Raw genomic sequence first — 26,440 nt, 5'->3', positions numbered from 1 at the left:
AGGGAACTACGTACAACTCAGAGTAGGCCTTTTCATGATATATTTAAGCACGTGTGATGTATATTTCTCAATTTTACTGCCATTAATGCATGGTACAAAGTTCATGAGTAGTGAGTGGACTGCGTGAGGAAGAAGTTGTTCATAGCTTCGTTTCACAACCTGTAACCTCCACCACATTTTGTCACGTGCTTATGCTAGTATGTGAAAAAGTGATTATTGCTAAGTTATATAATCAGTATTACAGTGTTACGAAATAGTGATAAAGGTAGTGGTCTATTAATCGTAAGTTAGTTTCGTGATCGAAACACAACTACGTAACACCACATAACCTAAGTCACTGTTAACGGGACACGAACGATTATGAAATTTGATTTGACAAGACTTACATTTCAGCTTTAAAGTATCGCCCGTCTTTGAAATTAGTATACACATTTATATCAGTGATTCCTGTTGACCAACCTTCTAGTTTTTGGAAACAATGAGCAATCGCCCCGTCCCATCCCACTATTCTACAGTTGCCATCAAACGTAATTTGAAGTTCGGTTTTGTCATTTGCTAAATGTGCTTCAAGTTCTTGGCAACAGCGACGCACTCTTTCTAACTTCCATTACACTTACTGAGACCATCGGACACACACACACACACACACACACACACACACAGAGAGAGAGAGAGAGAGAGATAGAGAGAGAGAGAGAGAGACAGAGGGAGAGAGAGAGAGAGAGAGAGTCTTACTCAAGCTGAGTTACTTCCAGAAAAACTATTTCATAGCGTAAAAGAATTAATCATAAAAGTAGTTTTTAAAATGTAGAAAGTCTGATTTAATATGTAGGCTTGGAGCCCAAGTGGAAAACGACTCGGCTTTTTACTTTAAGCATTTTGTCCTAAATCTCTTTCATCTCAGGTTATAGTTTCTCTAGTGGCTTCCTGGTAAATGTGTTTCATTTGCATATGCGACGTTTCGTATTTGTTCTACAGCTTTGTCTGTAGCAGTAAGGCTGGTGAAGGTTCATTTTGTACGTGAGCTTTTAGAGAGCTTGGTATACACAGACATGCATACCTCTGACGTCGAGGCTGCGAGCTATTCGTAATGGAAAGGAAAAAGGCAGCGCAATACACTTCGTTCACTCCTGTCTCTGCTACGTAACGTAAAGTGAAGGCAGAGATATGTTCGCTTTGAGGTGTACGAGCGAAACCACTCCCATTGAAAAGCACATACTCCCTCTCCCTCCCTGTCTGTCTCTTCTCCCCCTCGTATGCCCTTAATTGTATCTTTACTTTTAGTACCCTGTGTGTTTGTGTGTGTATCTGTGTGTTAGTTTGGTACACCCAGAGACATTTCGATGCAAGACGACGTTAACGTATCTTATGTCAAATTCTTCATTCTTAACTCGAATAATGTACCGCAAAAATATAAACTGCAGCATATTATTAAGGGGCTCCGGAAAGGCTCAAAATCATGAAAAGTACAATTTTTACTTTTTTGCGTTTTCTGAATCTGCAGACTATTACCTTTTAATAGATATATAATTTATTCAATTCCGAAGACTACAACTATTTTTAATTTTTTTTTGAAATGTGTTCTAGATGGGCGTGACCCACTGTGGCGCTGTTAAACTGCTGTCAAATGGTGTTATTATTAACGTCCGTGTTCATCAGGTACATTTTAGTGATGTGAGATAAAGCATGTGTTGTGGCTAACCTGTGATGGTTCAACATATATCGCTGGTGTGATTGTCGATTGTTTCATGTTTTTTTACTATGTCGTTATCTCGAAAATATTCGTAATTAATTCTGTTTCTTGAGTCTCTGTTTTGTTGAAGTATAATAATGAGTAAAAGTAAAGTTGCTGTTGCGACTTTCAATGATGGCAACATTGTAAGGTGCAAGGTATTTAGAAATATGGGAATGAAGATAGGTTCTAACATGGTACGAGCGATGCTTGCTTTAGACAAGGAACGCCTTCGGGCTGCAGACAGGGCTGTAAAGAGTCTAGAAATACAAGCAAGAGTAAACAGGAGGAGGAACAAGAGGAAGCTGGAGGAGGAGTTTGCAGAGGATGAAGATAATCCATCCTATGGACCTGGAATGCACTAAAAAGTTAATCCAATCATTGTCGCTCGATTCCCAAAACTTTTATTTTCTCATACTAATTACATGTTTTCTAAGGATCTTCCAAACATATTTGTTTCAAACTTTCAGTAAATGTTACACAGTACCTTATGCATAATTTAACACAGCCTTTTTTCCAAAAAACTGTACATTTTTAAATATATAAATAAAAAATTGCAAAAAAATGTTGTGAATTTTCATTACAATTGAAAAAAATCATCTTTAATAACTGAACTAAAATTTTGTAAAATCCCTGTGTTAAGTTGTAGCCCATATTCCAATAAATAATCTGTAAAAAGTTCAACTTCCTACCTCAAATACTTTGTGAGGAAAGATGTAATTTATAAGCGTTATTTTAACATTGCAAGTATAGGGCGTTCCGAAGCCCCTTAAGCGGCAGAGTGTTACTGCCATAACAGACGAAAAAAGAAACAAGTAATGGCTAAATGAATAGAAGAAAATGTTTCCTGCTGCTGGCTGTTTCTTATAAACTTTTTTAGTCCTAACCAAAGCACAAAACCTTTTTAAGAGGCTGTGTGATGAAAGCATATATTAATACACTGACCACACGGAATATTATGACCACCGACTTACTGTCGATAGAAATCCATTCAGGCGATAGGAGTGCCACCTGGCGAGGAATGAGTGCTAGTCAGACACACACACACGGTGCATGTAGTATCAGTGAGCGTTTGTAGAATGGGGAAGACACGCGATCTGTCCAAGTTTGACCGAGGTCAGATTGTGACGGCTCAGAGGTTCCGCACAAGCGTTTCGGAAACTGCACGACTTTTCGGGTGCTCGAAGAGCGCTATGGTGAGTGTCTTCAGCACGTGGCGAGACCAAGGTGAAACCACGTCCAGACGTTGTGGGGTTAGGCGGAAACCCTCATTACAGGCCGGCCGGAGTGGTCGTGCCGTTCTAGGCGCTACAGTCTGGAACCGAGCGACCGCTACGGTCGCAGGTTCGAATCCTGCCTCCGGCATGGATGTGTGTGATGTCCTTAGGTTAGTTAGGTTTAATTAGTTCTAAGTTCTAGGCGACAGATGACCTCCGAAGTTAAGTCGCATAGAGCTTAGAGCCATTTGAACCATTTTGAACCTCATTACAGATGTCGGACGTCGTAGGCTGGGGAGACTAGTAATACAAGACCGACGGCGAACTGTGGCGGAACTAACACCAGACTTTAAAGGTGGGCAGAGAACAAGTGTGTGTGAACACGCAGTGCACCAAACACTCCTGAGGATAGGCCTCCACAGCCGAGGAAGCATGCATGTGCCAGTGTTAATATCACGACATCGATAACTACGACTGAAATGGGTTCGTGACCATCGGCACCAGACGATGGTGCAGTGGCAGGGGATAGCATGGTGTGAAGAATCCCGATACCTTCTTCATCTTGCCGATGGGAAGGCACGAATCCGTCGTCATCCAGGGGAACGGCTCCTAGACGCCTGTACTGCTGGACGGAGAAAAGCTGGTGGCGGCTCCGTTATGCTCTGTGGATCACTCATGTGGTTATCCATGGGTCAAATGGAACCAATGCAAGGCACTTTGACGGCCAAGAACTATCGTTGAAGATCACGTAGACCCCTACATGACGATCATGTTTCTAGACGGCAGTTGCATTTTTCAACAAGATAATACACCATGTCACAAGGTCCGGAGTGTGAGGGAGTGATTCGCGTTCCAATTGATGTGCTGGCCCCCGAACTCGCCAGATCTGAACCCGACCGAGCACATCTGTGATGTGATTAAACGTGGCATCGTGCTCATCGCCCCCTGCCCCGAAATTTACGGTAATTAGGTGGCTTGCGAGTGCAAACGTGGTACTAGCCCCTCCAGCGACCTACGAAGGGCTCATTGTTTTCATTCCACGACGCGTCTCAGCTGTTACCCGTCACAAAGGTAAACATAGCGGCTATTGGGTAGGTGGCCATAATGTTCTCGTTCACCAGTGTAACAGCATAGTAAACATCAGAACTTTTATAATTATAAAAATATTTACTTCTCAAAGACCAAAAACGTACTAGTATCAAATAAAATTAGAATGCACTGTTGTTAAGTACATGTCATGATATTAATAAGGGGACATAACCGATGTGACGTAATTTAATTTAAGGAGGCGCACTTTTATATTTTAGATATTAAAAAAGTGGGCAGAAAAGAACCAGCATTACGTAATCTGGCAAAAATACAAGAAAAGTGCGTGACCCATATTTTTATGTGTACAATTATGAACGAACAACTATTATATCTACAAAAGCGAATTAGAAATGGATGTGAAGTTCTGAGCCAGTGTAGACATGAACACAGACATCATTCCATCATTGATAAATCGCTATCCATAGGGGGCATGTTAGCGCAGCAATTCCGCGAACACTTCAAGCGTCGCACGATGGAACGGTAGTGATGTCTCATGGAAAATTCATTCATTACACTGGGTTTTCCCCACAAGCTTTGGGCCACAAAGAGTTTAAGCAAACTCATTAGCTTATGAAATTGCAGAGCTCTGAGGTTAGGTGTTATTTTGTTTGACGAATGCTACAGAAATTGAGGTAAAAAATCGCTAGGTGACTGGCCACACGATCACTCCAACATTGTGGGCTTCCTGACGCATAAAATGTAGTGGGTCACACAAGATGATACCTGAGGTTGAAACGATTCTGCGCTCAAAATACCAATACGTGTTGTTGTGTTGGGCATCCCTACGCTATGATTCGCTGTTAATCGTGTGGTCAAACAATGGTTGATGAGGACGCTGCTCCGCTGATGTCTCCTCTTTCCGTATTGTGCACTGGTCATATCTGAAACACCAATATGAAGTGTGACATCCGAAAGACAAATCAGCATTTCTGGTGTCGCTACTGGGATGTTCTGGAAGGCATACAGCTGCTCCTGGTACGTACTTTTCTCCAAGAAGATAGCTGCCGTAACTTGAACACAAGAGTCGACGTCAGACACGAGCATCAAGACTTCTGTAGTCACTTGATTATGGTAGCCCATCTCTGTGGACAGGATTCTTAATTCAAGATAGTGTATTGGGGTTTGAAGTGAGTTTATCCCGTTCAAATCTCGATGGCAGTCGAAAACTTCATTTTCCAAAATCTTTCAATTATTTGTTGATGTACCGCCCTGATTACAAGACCAGGCGGCAACAGGTCTGGAGAAATCACATTTATCTTGAGTATTTCGTAGAAAATTTTGAAAGGCAATGGTGTTAAATGTAACTATACATTATGATTCCTGTACATAGAGTCGTTAGGAGGGCAGGATAAATGATAACGCCGTGCTTCTCCGCAAGGAGTGTCTTTGCAGAGTTAACAACCAATGTGGGTACTTCATACGAATGAAAAGTCCGTAAACTAATCAAAGTTAGTGCAGGAGTTAAACACGTGAGTCGATTTCGTTTCCCTCGTAATATGGGCCATGTCTTGTCATAGAATCCCATGTAAACTTTATCTTTACTCTTCTCCATGAGAACTCGATAATAAGCTTCATAAAAACCAGTGTTCATAAGGTACCGAATACCGGCATTCCAGTTACTTTACGGATGAATTAGCACGAAAAATTCGTGGACTTCCTAATCTGTTCGGTAACAGATATTGACCCTCTTTCCTGGTCTTTTCTTTTAGTGTATGCTACATGGACAGTATCCGCTGAACCCGCATATGATATAACGAGTGAAAGTCTTCCGATATGGAACTACCCATAAGCTTGAAATAATTTCACCGACACCTTCATTGTGCAATTATTTATCTATGAGTGGATATACTGTAATGCCAAGACCAAGAATTACATCATTTATTTGCTTAAAGAAAGAAGTGTACGAATAACTGCTGCTCAAATCTAGCGCTCAGTATTACTGTCTCCTGGGAGGGGATACAGTGGAGCGATGAGTCGCCCGACGTTAAAGGTTTAGTTCCCAACTACGGGAATCATGATAATTGTCGAAGAAGTCAGTGCCCCCATAATATGATCTGTGTATGACCTGCAAGGAGGTGCACCCGTCAGCAATCTTGATGATTCTCAGAGGAGTCAACACCCCAAGAACGAAGATGTGTGTACATGAGATGTACTCCCAGTTGCGAAAATGCAAAAATGGACTACCATCATCTACATAATGGAATGACGACAATGAAAATTTGTGACGGTCTCGGAGTCGAATGTGACCTCGGGACTCGAGACTTGTGACTCGAATGTGATACTGTATGGATCTAATGTCGAAAACTCCCATGAGATTCAGCTACTACATAATAAAAAAATACTCTGTGTGTGTGTGTGTGTGTGTGTGTGTGTGTGTGTGTGTGTCTGTGTCTGTGTCTGTGTCTGTGTTTTATAACTGAAAAAGGATTTATCTGAAACATAGCAAAATTCTCAATCCTCTTTCTTACAATAAAACCTTATAATGGCCTATCAAAATGTCTTCATCAACTGCAATACACATGTGAAGTCTCTTGTGAATGGGTTGAACTGCCCTCATTAATAAAGGTATATCTCCTACAATAACATATTATTTGATATCTGTATACTTACTAATTTACAGATGCAGGAGAATGTTTCCCTATGGTAGTTTTCTTTACGACAGAAAATTCTGAGAGATCCGAAGGAAGATCCGCATGATCTGGTAAGCAGCTCTTACATAGATTTGGCTGATTCTGCATAAGAAACGACGCTTTCTAACATTAACATTACTCATGAATTAAGAGGGTTTTCTATATTATCGAACTTGGAATTGCCTCTTAACACGAACGGTCGCCTTACTATAAGGCAATCCGAGCACGACTGACAGTCAGACACAAACTTCCACACGTCATCAGCCATGTATCTACAACCTGTACTCGTACGTCCATTATGTATATTCCCGTACAGGGAAGACATTTTACTTGAATGTCACTTGACCCGTGTCGACGGATAAATACGATATTGCAGTGCCTGAGTTGTTCTGAATTACAATTCAGTGTTCCTGTGAGGAAGCGAGACCCGCAGTAGGTGGCCTGAGAGTATACAGTGTCGAGCAGTCGGTGGTGATGGCAGCGACGATTGTACAAGGTGGTTCCACAGCAGCATCGAGCGACGACTCCTAATGCAGACTAGAGGTTGCTCAGAAGCTCAGTTCGTAGCTCGCATAGGTGGGTAAAACCCATGGACCTTAGGTGAGTGAGGTGGTTCCACAGCAGCAGCGTCGGCGGCTCGCATGAGCAGAGGCAGGCAGCAAATTAATTTGCCCACAGGCTTGGGCTCCAGCTGTAAACTTCCAAGGTAGGAGGCCAGCGGCAGCCTGCGATACCCATTCTTGTTTTGCTGCGGCGCCAATTTCAGCTGCATAAACAACAACAAAACCATAGCTTCAGTGTAAGACAATATGACTACCAACGCTGTGCCGCTGATATTACAACTTCGGTCCCTCGACTGCCCGGTTATGTGGTAACTGCCCGGCGTTATGGTAACAATTCTTGTAGTATCAGCGGACGGTCCCTGATGCAACAGTGGCCTGTCAGCTCTGGTCTGTTGCTTCTTGCATGAAGCGTGGCAAGTGTCTCAATTTTACTCAGTCTTGCTCAGTAAATAATTTTGCGGTGCAGCAATTCCATGGTTTCGCCATATCAGTGCAAAAAATGTGTGTGAAATCTTATGGGACCTAACTGCTAAGGTCATCAGTCCCTAAGCTTACTCACTGCTTAATCTAAATTATCCTAAGGACAAACACACACACCCATTCCCGAGGGAGGACTCGAACCTCCGCCGGGACCAGCCGTACAGTCCATGGCTGCAGCGCCCCAGACCGCACGGCTAATCCCGCGTGGCATATCAATGCAGGCCGCGGAAAGCGACGCATCGTGTTTTCAGAAAAACAGGCACATGTCAGAACACTGCGTGGAAGATTTTACACAACCTCTCCATTTCCACGCATATAATGTGCAAATGATGCAAGCTTTGCAGCCAGGTGATAGGGCCAGATTTTCTGAGTATTTTGGTAACATGGTGGAACGAATCGATGCAGACAGTACCTTAATAAATTATATTTTTCCCATTACGGATCTGTTCAATTTCCTGGGAGAATTAACAGGGATCATGCTTGGATCCGGAGAGCAGAGAACACACTTATCGTGGTGCAGCAGATAAGCGACTGCCCAACAGCGAATGTGCGAAGCGGCTGAACGCACGACACAGGTATTGGACGCTTCTGTTTCAATGAGCTTACCGTTATGGTAACAGTTTAGGTGGGCATGTTGGAACTTTACGTTGCATCTCAGTTACAGGAATTTCAAACAAAGGTAGCTTTTCAACAAGTTGATGCACCACCACACTGGGGGTTCTTTGTTCCTCAGATCTTGGAGGAAACCTTTCCGCAGATATGGATCAGCAGAGACAGTGCACCATCGTGACCACCACGTTCGCCAGATACAAATCAACTTCTTTTTTCTAGGTTTACGTCAACGTTAAACTGTTCAGTCCCCCAGTCCCTGATGTGCAAGCTCTTACAACGACAATACGAGCTGGTACAGAGGCGGTGGCAGAAGATAGGTTGGCAAAGACATGGAGAGATATTGAGTATCACCAAGTCGTTCTAAGGACATCAGACGGAGCAAATGTGGAACTGTATAGAAAGAAAAGCTAATGATTTAAGCTACCATACGCAGAAAATTGCACAGTTTTATGTTTCCGCAGAAACAACTTTCTGTAATCGGGGAAAGATTTTACGCTCACCCTCATTACATTTTCCATACGTATTGTTTCTCCATACAGTAATGTAACACTATCTACGACACTGGTGCCACAGAGGTAGAATTCGGAAAGATACATATCGAATCTACATTGTGAGGCACGAGGGTGATAGATTCAACTTTCCTCGTGATACTTTCACGTAGTCTGCTTCGCTACTTGGCTGCTGGAGTCTTGCTGCTTCGCTTTGGTAAACGACCGTACTAAGCCTCGAGGTATCTTTTGCGGCAAATACTGCGAGCCTTAGATCTGTAACGCCTAGGTCTGAAACACCGGAAGCCATTAAACACGGACTGTGCTTTATTATACCAAACAGACAAAGTGACCTTTGCTGCATTAGGGGTCCTTGTCTGTCGGGAGACTTCTAATATTTACAGTCTAGTGTAGAAAATATAGCTTCATGGATATTACATTTGTTTGTTAATACAGTGTATCGTATACGCTCCAATAAAACGAAGTTTAATGGCTACTAGACTAGTTGCTGATGTCTAATAAAGAGTAAATACACAAAATACTGGAAGTGAGAACTCTAGCAAATTTTTAAAAACACATTTGAATGTGTACATGATTTTCTGTGAGTCTGTAATAGGTTACAAGAGGCCACAATAAGTACGTACGTTTGCTAGAGATGTTTCAAGCGACTGGCTGTGTTAGCACAGTGCAGGACACACTAGACTCGTACTGGGAGGCTGCTGGTTCGGAAATCCATCTGGTCATCCGTACTCGGTTTTGACAGATCTTTTAACTAGCTTTAGGTAAACGTCGGAATCGTTACATTAATGATCTGCCATTGAAGCCTAAAATTCGTCCCTTGTTTTAGATAGCTCAAGCAACCATCATACATCTCTCGTACTAACAAGTAATTATATTCTCCATGGGCTTCCCCAACTCTTTGAACAGGTCACACCTTATCGTGGCGCTTCTCCTAAGAATCTAAGTCCAGTGAGATATGTATGAGGTTTCCTACAGAACGCAGAAGTGTTTGGCAGAAGCCTTGACTCGCACATAATAGCGTACCGGAAAGAATCTCACAAGGGCGTATCGGCCGAATAGACTTTGTTCGAATCCAATTACGGTACACAATATAATTTTAATCCGTTAGTGATGATGAAATGTAACATTTCATTTTAGGTACAAGATATTTACGTACATGTTGCTTTCTAGCCATCACAAATCCCGACTTTTGGCTGTATAAAATATCGATATGCCATAACAATCCGACTACACGAACCTCCCCTATATATATATATATATATATATATATATATATATATATAGGGTGAGTCACCTAACGTTACCGCTGGATATATTTCGTAAACCACATCAAATACTGACGAACCGATTCCACATACCGAACGTGAGGAGAGGGGCTAGTGTAATTGTTTAATACAAACCATGAAAATATGCACGGAAGTATGTTTTTTAACACAAATCTACGTCTTTTTAAATGGAACCACGATAGATTTGTTAGCACATCTGAACATATAAACAAATACGTAATCAGTGTTTGTTGCATTGTGAATTGTTAATTACATCCGGAGATATTGTAACCTAAAGTTGACGCTTGAAACCTCCGACGTTCAGTTGCGTGTTGTAACAAACACTTCATTGCAGGGGCCCAGACAGCTGCAACATACATCGCGTTTCCACAGAATGATCTGCCAACGTTGCTCGAAAATGTCCCACTGGAAACGCGTTTACGTATGTGGTATCAGCATGATGGTGCACCTGCACATTCCGCAATTAACACTAGGCTGACCCTTGACAGGATGTTCGACGGGCGTTTCATAAGACGTGGAAGACGCAAAAATTGGCCGTCCCGTTCTCCTGATCTTACACCTCTGGGCTTCTTTCTGTGTGGTACGTTAAAGGAGAATGTGTACCATGATGTGCCTTCAACCCCAGAGGATATGAAACAACGTATTTTGCCAGCCTGCGACGACATTACACCAGATGTACTGCGGCGTGTACGACATTCATTACGCCAGAGATTACAATTGTGTGCAGCAAATGATGGCCACCACATTGAACATCTATTGTCCTGATATGTCGGGACACACTCTATTCCACTCCGTAATCGAAAAAGGAAAACATGTGTACGTGTACCTCACCCCTCATGGTAATGTACATGTGCGTCAGTGAAAAAGACCAATAAAAAGGTGTTAGCATGTGGATGTAATGTGCTGTTCCAGTCTCTTCTGTACCTAAGGTCCATCACCGTTCCCTTTGGATCCCTATGTAATTCGGTGCTCTCCGATACACACGATCGAACAGCGGAGGACTGGTACTCAAGCGTCAACTTTAGGTTACTATATCTCCGGATGTAATTAACATTTTACAATGCAACAAACACTGATTACGTATTAGTTTATATGTTCAGATGTGCTAACAAATCTAACCCGGTTCCATTTAAAAAAAGGTAAGTTTGTGTTAGAAAACATGCTTCAGTGCATTTTTTCATGGTTTGTATTAACCAATTACACTAGCCCCTCTCCTCACGTTCGGTCTGTGGAATCGATTCCTCAGTATTTGATGTGGTTTACGAAATATATCCAGCGGTAATGTTAGGTGACTCACCCTATATATATATATATATATATATATATATATATATATATATATATATATATATATGTGTGTGTGTGTGTGTGTGTGTGTGTGTGTGTGTGTGTATTTGTGTTGGTGAGTGTGACTGACAGAGAGAGAGAGAGAGAGAGAGAGAGAGAGAGAGAGAGAAGAGGCGACTCGCTGCGCTTTGCCCTTGCATCTGAATGTTCTACATGCGCTTAACAACGGGGCATTTCTCACGACTGAGCCTGTAGTTTGGGAATCGGTGGAAGCCGACTGTTTCTTTATTCTTTTCCTTTCATTTTAAAGCATAGTTCCCAACAAAACTGTTTGTAGGAGCAATGTACAGCAACACACTGTAACTTTAGCAGTACGAATGTAATTGGCGAAAGAATAAAATATAAAAATGCTGCAAAAGAAGCACGCAAAAGGAAAACAAATTATATGACAAAGTAAAATGGCAAAGCAGGAATTGTCAGAGGCGAAATGTAGTCATAACTGTGGGAAACATAGTTCCAGTCTATAGGGAAATTAGAGGGACCGTTGGAGAAGGGAAGCAGCTATGTGAAGGAGTTCAGGTGGCAAGTCAGAACTAAGACGAGAAGTGAAGTTAAAAGGAGGATGCAATAAATAGAAGCCCTACACAAGTGAAACGAACCTGAAGAAAATGCTTTAGATAAGGAAGACGAAATAGATCAAACGGAGATGGGCCACATTATATTGTGATAACACTGATAAACGGCAGCCGAAACAAGGCACCTGGAGTTGACGTATTCCCTTATAATTGTTAAGATGCTTGGGAAGAACATTCTATGATAAAACTATTCCACAAGACATGCTAGATAATGTATATGAGATAAGCGAAATGCCCTCATACTTTAAAAAAATATGTAGTAATTCAAATTACAACAATGGAAGGTTCTGATACCTTACTATCAACCTAATCATCCAGCAGCCAGGGTTGCAAAACGTTCACAGTAATTACTAACAAAATATGGTAGAAAACCTATTAGAAGCCGAACACGCTGATGAGAACTATGGGTTCCAGATGGATGTAGGAATGTATGAGACAAGCTTGCTTATATGTCTTTTATGATAAGCCAATTTGAGAAAAGGCAATCGTAGTTAAACATCTTCAGGAGGCGACTAGAATATGCCATTTTAAATTCTGAAAGTAGAAGGGATTAAATACAAACAGCAAAAAGGTATTGTACGGAAATCAGACTGCAGTTATAAGAGTCGAGGGACATGAAAGGGAAGCAGTGGTTGGGAAGGGAGTGAAACAGGGTTGTAGCCTCTCCCCGACATTATTCAATCTGTAAATTGAGCAAGCAGAGAAGGAAACAAAAGAAAAATTCGGAGTACGTATTAAAATCCATGGAGAAGAAATAAAAACTTTGAGGTTCGCCGATGACATTGTAATTCTGTCAGAGACAGCAAAGGACTTTGTAGAGCAGTTGAACGGAATGGATAGTGTCTTGAAAGGAGGATATATGATGAACATCAACAAAAGCAAAACGAGGATAATGGAATGTAGTCGAATTAAGTCGGGTGATGCTGAGGGAATTAGATTAGGAAATGAAACACTTGAAGTAGTAAAAGAGTTTTACTATTTGGGGAGCAAAATAACTGATGATGGTCGATGTAGAGAGGATATAAAATGTAGACTGGCAATGGTAATGAAAGCGTTTCTGAAGAAGAGAAATTTGTTAACATCGAGTATAGATTTAAGTGTCAGGAAGTCGTTTCTGAAAGTATTTGTATGGAATGTAGCCATGTATGGAAGTGAGACATGGACGATAAATAGTTTAGACAAGAAGAGAATAGAAGCTTTCGAAATGTGGTACTACAGAAGAATGCTGGAGATAAGATGGGTAGATCATATAACTAATAAGGAGGTATTGAATAGGATTGGGAAGAAGAGAAGTTTGTGGCACAACTTGACTAGAAGAAGGGATCGGTTGGTAGGACATGTTCTGAGTCATCAGGGGATCACCAATTTATTATTGGAGGGCAGCGTGGAGGGTAAAAGTCGTAGAGGGAGACCAAGAGATGAATACACTAAACAGATTCAGTAGGATGTAGGTTGCAGTAGGTACTGGGAGATGAAGAAGCTTGCACAGGATAGAGTAGCACGGAGAGCTCCATCAACCCAGTCTCAAGACTGAAGACCACAACAACAACATCACGCAGTGTTGCTTGTCTGTTAGCACTGACAACTCTTCGCACACGTCACTTCTCTCGGTCGTTGAGTGAATTATTGATTTTGTTCAGCGTGGCATTATCACAGCACAGGCTTACATTGATGTTTTAAGCACCTTCTTGCTTCCCAATGTCGAAGAGCAATCCGGGGATAGCGATTGCATCTTTCAACACGATCGAACACCTGTTCATAATGGACGGTCTGTGGCGGAGTGGTTACGCGACAATAACATTCCTGTAATGGGCTGGCCTGCACAGAGTCCTATTTTGGAACGCCGACTTTTTGCCAGGCCTTACTGACCGACGTCGATACCTCTCCTCACTGCAGCACTCCCTGAAGCATTGGCTGCCATTCTCCGAGAAACCTTACAGCACCTGAATGAACATGCCTGCGAGAATGGAAGCTGTCATCAAGGCTAAGGGTGGGCTGACACCAAATTGAATTCCAGCATTACTGATCGATGGCGCCACAAACTTGTAAGTCATTTTCAGCCAAGCGTATAGTGTATCTCCTTTTTTCTCATTTATTTCTTGCTACTTTGATGCAAATACACAGTTACATTTCCAGAAGGAAACAGATAAGAAGCAGGAAAGATTGCAGTATGCAGTGGGCGTGGCACGATGACAAAAGCTGTTTGCCCTGTCTCCGCCGCAGTGACGCGCTTGCCCATGCGGCAAGATGCCGAGATGCCTGACAAAGAGTGTCAGTTGTTTAATAAAGCCGAAGCGGCCAGGCATCTGTTATTCGGTGACCACATCTGACAACGAGTTGATTCGTTGCCACGCCACAGATATTGTTCCATTGTTTCAGAGAATATTGACTTTCTGCTCGCCCTGTAGCTGATTTTAAACATTTGTAGTTCACTTGGCCAACACGCGACAAGATTTATGGTCCGATAATTCTCTTCGTATTCATACATAGTAACACATGTCACTTTTAAAACGTCCTTCACTTTGACAGTTTTAACTTACCGATCAACATATACACGCTACTCTATAAATATTGAGTAAGGACTGATCTGTACTATTTACTGGAAAATACCTTTTATTCTCGAGTCTTTATAGTTTTGTATGACACGTTATAAAATGTATCTCTATTAATTTTTTGAAAGGAGATATGTTTCATAATTTTGTTTTAAGTTGTACTGGCGCTCTGTCTATATTTTGTCTTATTTCATTTCAATCAGAAAGCAATTAATTTGTCGACAAGTCGCAGATTATGGATTTTCTCATTCAGGCTATCCAAACGCATCCAGTTAGCTATCTCTGAAATGTACTATTTTCATCACCCATATTTGCATATATACTTCACAAAATATTGTACAGTGCAGAGCTAGGGAATGGAGGAATTGCACAGCGTATCCGTGACATACACATTGCGATAAACGTAACGTTGTATGAAGTTTGTATTACGCTGTTCTGTCGGCACTCTCAATCAATATTTCCTGTAAGTTCGTAACTTATGTCACTTCGTTCCATGCCATATACTGAGGCCTGAGGCATATATAAGATTCGGAATACAATGAAAGCTTTACAGTCGTAGTTCTAATAACATTTGCTATACTTTGTCTATTGTAAGCTCAAACCTAATGTAAAAAAAAAAAAAACCTGCTTTTCACGTTGAACGACTTACTTTCGGGCTGGGTGCATGTACACTAAATGTTGTGACGCAAATAGAAATCAGGCGTATTTATGTCTCACTTATTTCGTGTAATTCTAGTTTGAATGAAGCCACTCGGATATCTGTGGTTGTTAAAGCTCAGCATCCGGAACGAGGGTGATGCGGCCCCGAGTTCACCAGGCGGATTTTCGACGAGAATCTGTGTGCCATGCAGCCTGGATGTGGTTTTTAGGCGGTTTCCCTTATACTGCGAGGTCAATACCGCACTGGTACCTAAGTGTCGCCACAGTTACTCGAGAAGCAAGCATTTAGATAACTTTCGCTCACTATCACATGAATTACACTCATAGACAGCATACACAGAGGTATATAGCCACCCTCTGAATTAACTATGGCATATCCCTCATTTACGAGACCGACTCTGTGCCGATGCGGGTCTAAGCCACAAGAGAATTAGAATATTCCAGTGTGAATGACTTAATGAGGCACGCCAAAGCATTGGAAGTCCTAAATGTTTTTGTAATTATCGAGTTAAAAGTTTAACTCTTGTAATTTTAGTTTCATATTTCATTGGGCATTCGCGTTCTCTGCCCAGCCAGTTGTACTGGTCTGATATAATCGCTCGTCTGCGTCATGAAATGCGTAAGATGGTTTAGTCTTCTTTAGCGCAGCATAAGCACAGAAAACCTTTAAGAAACAGAGTGAAACAAATTTTGCTTAGTGTCTCTGGCAAGATGTAAAAAAATGCGTGTCCGTCGATTTTGTAAATAATATGATGTATGCATGAGATGGCGCCACGTTTGCTGCTGTTGATTTGTTCCTCATCAGTATAGCAGATAGCTGCAACTATGGTCAACTGAATTCCTGAAATTCTGTTATGAAAGTTGTTGAAAGATCGCCAGGTGACTTGTTGCAGGTATGGCATTCTGTGGCTTGAGTACTTCGTAATACAGTGACAGTGCGCTTTTGCTTCATCCGTACCTTGCTTAGTTACGATATCCTATGTTTGCGACCGTTTTTTCTGCTGATGGGTCTTTCTCGTGAACTTCGCTTTTTGCCTCATACCTTGTGAAGTGCATAATTAGAGTTTTAGCACATTTTCTCTCACAACATGTACTCAAAGGGGTTTTTAAGTTATACTGTTATGAAGTAATGGGATATGAAACGCTTGAATGAGAAATGTAGTCACTGAGAGTGTATGGTTATTGTATTATATGTCGGATAATTTTGTAGGAATTCATTTTAATTATTACTGTGTGAGTCTGAAGGTTTAAGAAATTTTGCTTTGTAGCAGAAAGGGAATGAAATGAAACACCTTCAGTTTATATAACATTTTGGTACAAATGCTTAATCATTTGTTTTCACTGGATATGATTGGTATCACGAACATCTGGATACAGATACTTTGGAAGTTTTGGCGCATACTTAGTGTTGTGTGGTGCGTATTACGAATAAATGACGTAAAGAATCATTCTACTGGCATAGTGGTTTTGGTGGATAGATAAAATATAAACGCGAAATGATGTTGGTGGTCAGGAATTAATAATTTGTCATTGGAGATAAATCGTCTTATCATGATTGTGCGATCAAGAGAATCTTAGCCACCGCGTACAGCGAAGTTGCCTCGAACACCACGGGCTTAACTGTATACGCCTTGTACATCTCATACTGCACTAGATATCCACCAGCTGCTTATTGTGTGATAAAGATGACTCAGTATTGTTTTATATATTCATTGTGAGGGCTCTCTTAAATGCGCAAACAAACTGAATAACAACCGTTTATCCTTGCATTCAGATTTCGCATTCTTTTATTGTCAAGCACCAAAAAAGACAATTTTCATTTCACCTGTCGAGTGGTGTCTCATATCGAAGCTATCTACATAGATTAATTATTCACTCGGGAAGTGTGGGGCATAATGAAAGCGAAAGAAAGAGAGAAAGCGAGAAACATGTATCCAATATAAACAAGTTTTGGGCAATCAACATATATTTACAATGACGCTATTACTGCAGCAAATATAGCTGGAAGTTATCTGAGAGTTATAAGTTGAAGCACTTAGTACTTCGTAGAAATGACTTTGAAATATTCGAATAATATTAATACTGCTGAATTACATTTATTCCTCAACGCTCGCTTTCCAAATTGTCATTTTGATCCACTGAGAGAATTACTTATTGTGATGGTGGTTAATGATATCGTTGTTTCACAGAGGGATCATGTGAAATGAAATAAGATATACTTTTACTTTATCGAGTTTCTCTTTGAATCAAAAAAGCTTTTTGTTGATATGTTATTTTTTTTATGTGCAAGAACTGGGACTTAGCTTTTATATACGCTTCCTATGGTGGTCTGAGAAATGATTGTGTTGAGTTACAAAGTAGGTTGTCTGCTAAGTCTTTACTACCTTGACATTAGTCCAGTTAACTACTGTAGCAGCGCAGGGTAACTGCCCGGTCTCACGCGCCTAGCCACGGTTTGCGCGGCTCCGCCCGGGCGGAGGTTCGAGTCCTCCCTCGGGCATGGGTGTGTGTGTGTGTGTGTGTGTGTGTGTGTGTGTTTTGTCCTTAGCGTAAGTTAGTTTAAGTTAGATTAAGTAGTGTGTAAGTCTAGGGATCGATGACCTCAGCAGTTTGGTCCCATAGCAACTTACCACAAATTTAAAAAAAAATCATTGTGGTACAGTAGTATTTATTATTATTATTATTATTATTGTTATTATTACCACTTACTGATACTGACTATATTTATTGAAGTTTATAATTAATCTGATTAATTAATTGTGAATCACTGGATGACAAAGAAATATCTAACTCAATTTCTGTCTGTGAGTCTTGCCATCTAGGTTTTGCACAGGTCATTAATTCAATTATTACAAAAATGCCCGACGGAATGTGAAGCGAGTGAACGTTTTGCAAATTTGAACATTTCCATGCCAGTGGAAAGATCGTCATTACACCTTTTCCACATCATGCCAACTGTCCTGCGGATACACGTTATGTGTTGTTACAGCGGAGGTATCCATTGCCCTCTGCGTCTTCATGCTGCATATCATTGCTGATTGTTCTACCTTTTAGGGTTAGTTTGCCACCCCAAGGGCAAGAGGGTGCTCTGAATCTGTGTCCGCTCCTCTGTCCCCCTTGACAAAGCCTTTGCCAGAAAGTGGGTAACTTCTTATGCCAGAAGCCTTCAGCTGCAATTGCTGATGAATAACATTCAAAATTTTAACAGTGGTAGGATTAGAGCCTGTGACCGAGGAGGTTCTGATTACGAGTCAAAGATGCTATCACTAGTCCAGAGGTGTACCATTATCAGCTTATACTGATCAGTCTCTCACAATAATACAGCGTCGGACCTCCTTTTGCTCCGCGCAATGCAGCAACTCGACATGGTATGGACTCAACAAGTCGTTGGAATTCTCCTGCAGAAATATTGTGCCATGTTGCCTCTATAGCCGTCCAAAACTATGGAAGGGTTGTCACCCAGGATTTTGTGCACAAAATAACTTCTAGATTTTGTCCTATAAATGTTCAAGGGGATTCATGTCGGTCCTTGTGGGTGACCAAATTATTCCATCGTATTGTCAAGAATGTTCTTCAAACCTATCGCGAAAGGTTGTGAGCGGTGAAATGGCGCTTAGTCTTCCATTAAAATTCCATCCTTCTTTGGGAATATGAAGTCCATGAATGGCTGAAAATGCTGTCCAAGTCGCCGAACATTGCCATTTCCAGTCGCTGACCCAGTCCATTCCATTTTAACACAGCCCATACCGTTATGATACCACCACAAGCTTGCGCAGTGTCTTGTTGACAAATTGGTTGGTTGGTTGGGGAAGGAGACCAGACGGCGTGGTCATCGGTCTCATCGGAATAGGGAAGGACGGGGAAAGAAGTCGTCCGTGCCCTTTCAGAGGAACCATCCCGGCATTTGCCTGGAATGATTTAGGGAAATCACGGAAAACCTAAATCAGGATGGCCGGACGCGGGATTGAACCGTCGTCCTCCAGAATGCGAGTCCAGTGTCTAACCACTGCGCCACCTCGCTCGGTGTTGACAAATTGGGTCCATGACATCGTACAGTCGACGAAACACCATCAGTTCTTACCACCTGACATCTGGACTCATCTGACCGGATCACGGTTTTCCAGTCGTTTATGGTCCAACTGATACGGTCACAATCCCAGGAGAAGCGCTGCAGGCGATGTCAAGCTGTCTGCAAAGGCACTCGCGTCGGTTGCCTGCTGCCATAGCCCACTAACGCCGATTTCACTGCACTGCACTAACGGATACATTCGTCGTACGTCCCACACTGATTTCCACGTTTATATTACTCAGTGTTGCTTGTCTGTTAGTACAGACATTGCTACGCAAACGACGCTGCTCTCTGTCAATTGTAGGCCGTCGTTCACTGCGTTGTCTGCGGTGAGAGGCTATGCCTAAAATTGGTAAACGTCACACTCTTCACACTGTGGATCTCGGAATATTGAATTCCCTAACGGTTTCCGAAATTAAATGTCCCATGATACTAGCTCAGACTACTATTCCGCATTCAAAGTCTGTTAATTCCCGTCGTGCGTCCATAATCACGTCGGAAACGTTTTCACATGAATGACCTGCATTCAGATGACAGCTCCTTCAATACATTGCCCTTTTGTACCTTATGTACATCGCTAACTCACGGCTGGTCGCATTGGAACTGGACCTTACAAGACGTAGTGTTGGTCTTACGATCTTCTCAGTTGCCGCATATCCACACCTTTATGCGCTTAGCTTACTTTCAGAATCGAAAAAGATTACTCTGTGAAGCCTATTATACACTGAATTTAAACAAGCTGACATCTGACAACGAGCTGGCTGGACTAGTGTGCCAACGGTGTGTGCTATTGTGAATAATAGTGCGAGACAGCGAATGCGTTCTTACGTCACCTTCTTGGCATGTCTACGTTTTATATGTTTTAAGCTTATTCATGTCATGTGGTAAATTTAAAGACGCTGATAGCCACGATGTTGAGGATCTAGAAGGAACGAAACAACAAAATCAACAATATCAAGAATACTTCCTTTTGTGTTGTTACTTCCGGTTCGAGAAGTATTATGCGTCCTAGTTCTCAGTGATGGGTTGCAGTAGGAGATTCATGTAACATTCAGCATGCATCAAGATGTGCGACGAATGTAAGAAAAATAGTGGCACTGAGGAGACACCTTCCATGAATTTCGGAATTTTTTCGTTGCTTTGTTAGAAACGTTGTACTCGTTATGAGTCGAACATTGTAAATATTGTAAAAAGTACCATCTCCCGAAACTTATACACATTAAAAGCTATAAGACTTCGTATTATTCAAACACCCCTTGTCGAGTGACGTATTTTTGTGATCAAATGACAAAGTATTTCGGTGTGTTCATTAGTTTTCAAGATACGAGGTGGGAAAATTTCAACAATTACAAAAAAAGTTAACATAAATATCATCTTACTTTAAAATTAATCATAGTTATTTATCATGCTTGGAGACCTTGTAGAGATGTGTACCATACCTGAAATCCAAATGTTTACACCCTTCTTTAGAAGATAAGCTCTTAAAAGCGATTTTCTACCTTGTGGAGAGGGGAGATCCGTTTAGACACAATACTTCTCGTGATAATGCTGCAGCTTGTAACATCTCATGTTTATTTTAAAGGCTAATGTAGGAATAGTAATTTTACTACGACGTATTTCAATACGCCGCCATTTACAGTTCTTAGCAAGGCAGTTATGAACTTTTTTAATTCTCTGATCGAGTAAAAATTGTCTTTCTTCTCGTAAGGATGCGGACATTACCAGAGGTTAGTCCTGATTACGTATTCGTAGCAGATTGCTGCTTCTTGTAATTAGCTCATCCACCATTTTATGGAAAGATAGTATGATAAAGTACTACTACAGGTTCCAAAGTATTTGACATATAAAACTAGCATATACGACTGCATGGTGGAAATCGACAATCTACAGATCTCTAAATAAATTTAAAGGTAAATGAGGTTTTCTCTGAATCATTTAATAGCCACTCCTAATCCCTTCAGATTTCCTTGTTCAAAGAATAAGCTGCCGGAAAATGAAGAGGTTGTGGAGAAAACAAATTGTTCTTGTATCTTGTAATCTCAACGGCCAATGTAGCAATAATAACGTCCAAAGGGACTTTAAATTTAACATAATAATAATTTATTAAATCTCACATTTTATATTTAATGAGACACGAGAAGCTTGGGATTCTAAACGTCAGATGTCCACTGATTTAAATCATAGATGGTTGATGAGACATGAATAAAATATATATTGAGTACTGAACAACTGTTAATGACAGCCAACTCCAGTGAGTACGGTCAGTTAATAATTATTTATGTAATACACCAATGGCCATTACAATTGCCACACCATGAAGATTACGTGCTACAGACGAAAAATTTAACCGACAGGAAGAAGATGCTGTGACATGCAAAGGATTAGCCTTTTAGAGCATCCACGCAAGGTTGGCGCCGGTGGCGACATCTCCAACGTGGTGACATGAGGAGAGTTTCCAACCGACTTCTCATACACAAACAGCATTTTACTGGCGTTGCCTGGTGATACGTTGTTGTGATGCCTCGTTTAAGGAGGAGAAATGCGTACCATCACGTTTCCGACTTGTCGGATTGTAGCCTATCGCGATTGCGGTTTATCGTATCGCGACACTGCTGCTCGCGTTGGTCGAGATCCAATGACTGTTAGCAGAATATGGAATCGGTGGGTTCAGGAGGGTAATACGGAACGCCGTGCTGGATCCCAACGGCCTCGTATCACTAGCAGTCGAGATGTCAGGCATCTTATCCGCATGGCTGTAACGGATCGCGCAGCCACGTCTCGATCCCTGAGTCAACAGATTGGGACGTTTGCAAGACAACAACCAACTGTAAGAACAGTTCGACGACGTTTGCAGCAGCATGGACTATCAGCTCGGAGACCATGGCTGCGGTTACCCTTGACGCTGCATCACAGACAAGAACGTTGCGATGGTGTACTCAACGACGAACCTGGGTGCGCGAATGGCGAAACGTTATTTTTTCGGATGAATCCAGGTTCTGTTTACATCATGGTGGTCGCATCCGTGTTTGGCGACATCACTGTGAACGCACATTCGAAGCGTGTGTTCGTCATCGCCATACTGGCGTCTCACCAGGCGTGATGGTAAGGGGTGCCATTGGTTACACGTCTCGGTCACCTCATGTTCGCATTGACGGCACTTTGAACTGTGGACGTTACATTTCAGATGTGTTACCACCTGTGGCTCTACCCTATATTCGATCCCTGCAAAACCCTACATTTCAGCAGGATAATGCGCGCCCGCATGTTGCAGGTCCTAAAGGGGCCTTTCTGGATACAGAGAGTGTTCGACTGCTGCCCTGGCCAGCACATTCTCCAGATCTCTCACCAATTGAAAACGTCTGGTCAATGGTGGTCGAGCAACTGGCTCGTCACAATACGCCAGTCACTACTGTTGATGAACTGTGAAATCGTGTTGAAGCTGCATGGGCAGCTGTAGCTGTAAACGCCATCCAATCTCTGTTTGACTCAATGTCCAGGCTTATCCAGGCCAGAGGTGGTAGTTTCGGATACTGATTTGTAAGGATCTATGCACCCAAATTGCGTGAAAATGTAATCACATATAAGTTCTAGTGTAATATATTTGTCCAATGAATACCCATTTATGATCTGCATTTCTTCTTTGTGTAGCAATTTTAATGGCCAGTTGTGTGTTGATAATCATCAATGAATAGTGGCATCACACTTAAGTATGCTACAAAATGGTTGCTAGACGCTGCCTTCCTTGAGGTGAACTGTCCTGCCTGAATAGCTGCATTTTCCACACACCGTATATTTACAACTCAGCCGGTGTACAGCAGGCCAGTGGGCATATTCTTACAACTGGCTCATATCCGTGACACGTTTTCCTCTGCCGAACACGTTGCATGAGCTACCTCTCGTGAAGATCGGAGCAGTATACAAACGTACGGCAGTTGTGCGTCATGGTTTCATAACATTACAGGATATAGACTTTGGAGAATTAGCTTAAAAGACTTCGCACACTGAACTTTCCGGCGCCGGGCCGTCATCAGGCAGCGCGCATCTCGCAGTGCGATGCCCAAACCTGCTGGAACGACGAGGAAGACGCAGGGGTGCAGCTGGGTGCCGAGTTCGTTGCGCGCCCAGCAGAGCAGCGTGCCGTAGTCGCGCTCGCTGAGCGGCGTGTGCGTGGCGACGCTGCGGCCCGGCTGCGTGGTGACGGCGGCCGGCGTCGAGCTGGGCCCGCCCGCGCTGCTGTTGAAGGCCCAGCGGAAGAGCGTGGCCGCCGGCTGCGCCTCCACCTGGCACGGCACCGACACCGTCTCGCGGCGCGCCGCCCCCCACACGCGCTGCTGCCCGTGCACGCACTCCGGGGCGTCTGGCGGACAGCAAAGGAGACCACACTGCTCCACCTGCTACTGCACAGCGTCTTCAGGCTTTCGCAGGAAACTCTGGCCCAGTTCACAGCTGTAACTAGCCACATGCCATCATGGCCGCTATAACTGGAACATAATGTAAGGTGTCTGTATTTTACGGAACTTACGTGAGATTGATCCACAGCGACAGTACGATACCGTATGAGAGCCTCAGAAAATAATAACTACATTATATCAACAAAAGGTAATTGCAGCTGATTTCATCTACCGAAAACTATGATAACAGTATCTACCAATATAACTACTATATTAGAACTACTGACAGCCTTGGGAGAGCCATTCCTGAAAAAACTCTGCCATCTGGTGAGCAAGATACATGAGACAGGCGAAATACTCTCAGACTTCAAGAAGAATATAGTAATTCCTATCCCAAAGAAAGCTAATGTTGACAGACGCGAAAATTACGGAACTATGAGTTTAATGAGTCCCGGCTGCAAAATACTAACGCGAATTCTTTACAGATGAATGGAAAAACTAGTAGAAGCTGACCTCGGGGAAGATCAATTTGGATTCCGAAGAAACATTGGAACACGTGAGGCAATACTGACCCTAGGACGTATCTTAGAAGCTAGTTTAAGGAAAGGCAAACCTACGTTTCTAGCATTTGTAGACTTAGAGAAAGCTTTTGACAACGTTGACTGGAATACTTTCTTTCAAATTCTAAAGGTGGCAGGGGTAAAATACAGGGAGCGAAAGGCTATTTACAATTTGTACAGAAACCAGATGGCAGTTATAAGAGTCGATGGACATGAAAGGGAAGCAGTGGTTGGAAAGGGAGTGTGACAGGGTTGTAGCCTATCCCCGAAGTTATTCAATCAGTATATTGAGCAAGCAGTGAAGGAAACAAAAGTAAAATTCGGAGTACATATTAAAATCCATGGAGAAGAAATAAAAACTTTGAGGTTCGCCAATGACATTGTAATTCTGTCAGAGACAGCAAAGGACTTGGAAGACAGTTGAACGGAATGGATAGTGTCTTGAAAGGAGGATATAAGATGAACATCAACAAAAGCGAAACGAGGATAATGGAAAGTATTCGAGTTAACTCGGGTGATGCTGAGAGAATCAGATTAGGAAATGAGACACTTAAAGTAGTAAAGGAGTTTTGCTACATGGGGAGCAAAATAACTGATGATGGTTGATGTAGAAAGGATATAAAATGCAGACAGGCAATGGCAAGGAAAGCGTTTCTGAAGAAGAGAAATTTGTTAATATCGAGTATAGATTTAAGTGGCAGGAAGTCATTTCTGAAAGTATTTGTATGGAGCGTAGCCATCTATGGAACTGAAACATGGACGATAAATAGTTTGGACAAGAAGAGAAGCTTTTGAAAAGTGGTGCTACAGAATAATGCTGAAGATTAGATTGGTAGATCACATAACTAGTGAGGAGGTATTGAATAGGATTGGGGAGAAGAGAAGTTTGTGGCACAACTTGACTAGAAGAAGGGATCGGTTGGTAGGACATGTTCTGAGGCATAAAGGGATCTCCAATTTAGTATTGTAGGGCAGCGTGGAAGGTAAAATTCGTAGAGGGAGACCAAGAGATGAATACACTAAGCAGATTCACAAGGATGTAGGTTGCAGTAGTTACTGGGAGATGAAGAAGCTTGCACAGGATAGAGTAGCATGGAGAGCTGCATCAAACCAGTATCAGGACTGAAGACCACAACAACAACAACATATGGACAGTGGCATGAATAAACAAGTTAAAGTGAAACGCATTTTGGAGACGAACCGAGCTGGTCGTTAATGGCATTGGAAATCCCCATTTAACAAGAGAACGGCGAGCTTCAGCGCAGAAAGAGATAAGGCCACAAGAATACATTATTCCTTTTAACATAACTATGGCCGGGATCGAGGCTAAGAGGCTGCACGACATTAAGCGGGCTAAGCTGCGGCCCAGCAAGAAAAATAATATTCACTTCTAGCGAGGCGGTGATTGGCTGAAGCCGTACTGGGCGAAGCAGTCGCGACACGGTGGGGAGATCCCCCTTATATAAAAGCATTTTGAGAACTAAAATGGCTAGATCTCTCTTGCTCTCTCTCTCTCGTCTCACGGCAGACCACAGAAGAGTGAGGAAATCAGTGAGGGCATTGAGAGCTTTCTTTCAGTTAAGTGAGACGATACACTTCACTTATCATGGCGACAGATAGCAAAGTTGTAGTTAAATATTGCAGGACCCAACAAGAGTAAGGAAAATAGCGAAGAGATTGAGAGCTTTGCTTTCTGTGAAGTGAGACGATACGCTTCACATATCATGGCGACAGATAGCAGAGTGGTGGTTAAATATTCCTGCGGGAATTTTTGCGGGCAGAGACATTTTAGACGTCGCTACAAGCCTTAGCGAGTGTGCAACAGCTATTATTTTGACTACGGAAAAATTAACGCTCTACACAACACAGGCAAGTTGAGACTGGATGAATTCAGTCAAGGGCAGAGTAGGGAATCAGCGTTTCAGATCCAGCACAGAGACAACGCCTATGCAGACGCCGCATGGTGAAGTACCATCGCGCATTAGGCCACAGTAAATGTTGAGTCTAGAATTGCTCACTCCAACTTGTGTACGCTTTGACCTTTGAATATCACAAGCTTGGATACTAACCTACCATCACATTGAGTACATGAGAGATTTTTTCACTGGTTCAAAAAGTAAATTTATTTTCCAGCAAGTCAGTGCGTTGACCAGCTACAACAACGTAAA

At 42.3% G+C, this 26,440-nt stretch overlaps 1 protein-coding gene across 1 annotated transcript in view; it reads right to left on the bottom strand.

The window, feature by feature from the left end:
• Nucleotides 1-26,440, bottom strand: part of LOC126119013 (nephrin-like) — a 388,927-nt gene that overhangs the window by 19,264 nt on the left and 343,223 nt on the right. The window contains exon 7 of the mRNA XM_049915059.1: nt 23,385-23,678. Coding sequence (XP_049771016.1) covers nt 23,385-23,678 — 294 coding nt within the window. The remainder of the gene's footprint in view (nt 1-23,384; nt 23,679-26,440) is intronic.

The sequence above is a fragment of the Schistocerca cancellata genome, chromosome 1 (assembly GCF_023864275.1).
Source record: "Schistocerca cancellata isolate TAMUIC-IGC-003103 chromosome 1, iqSchCanc2.1, whole genome shotgun sequence".
NCBI lineage: Eukaryota > Metazoa > Arthropoda > Insecta > Orthoptera > Acrididae > Schistocerca > Schistocerca cancellata.
Note: the sequence above shows the minus strand (reverse complement) of the source record. Positions and strands in the feature narration are given on the sequence as shown.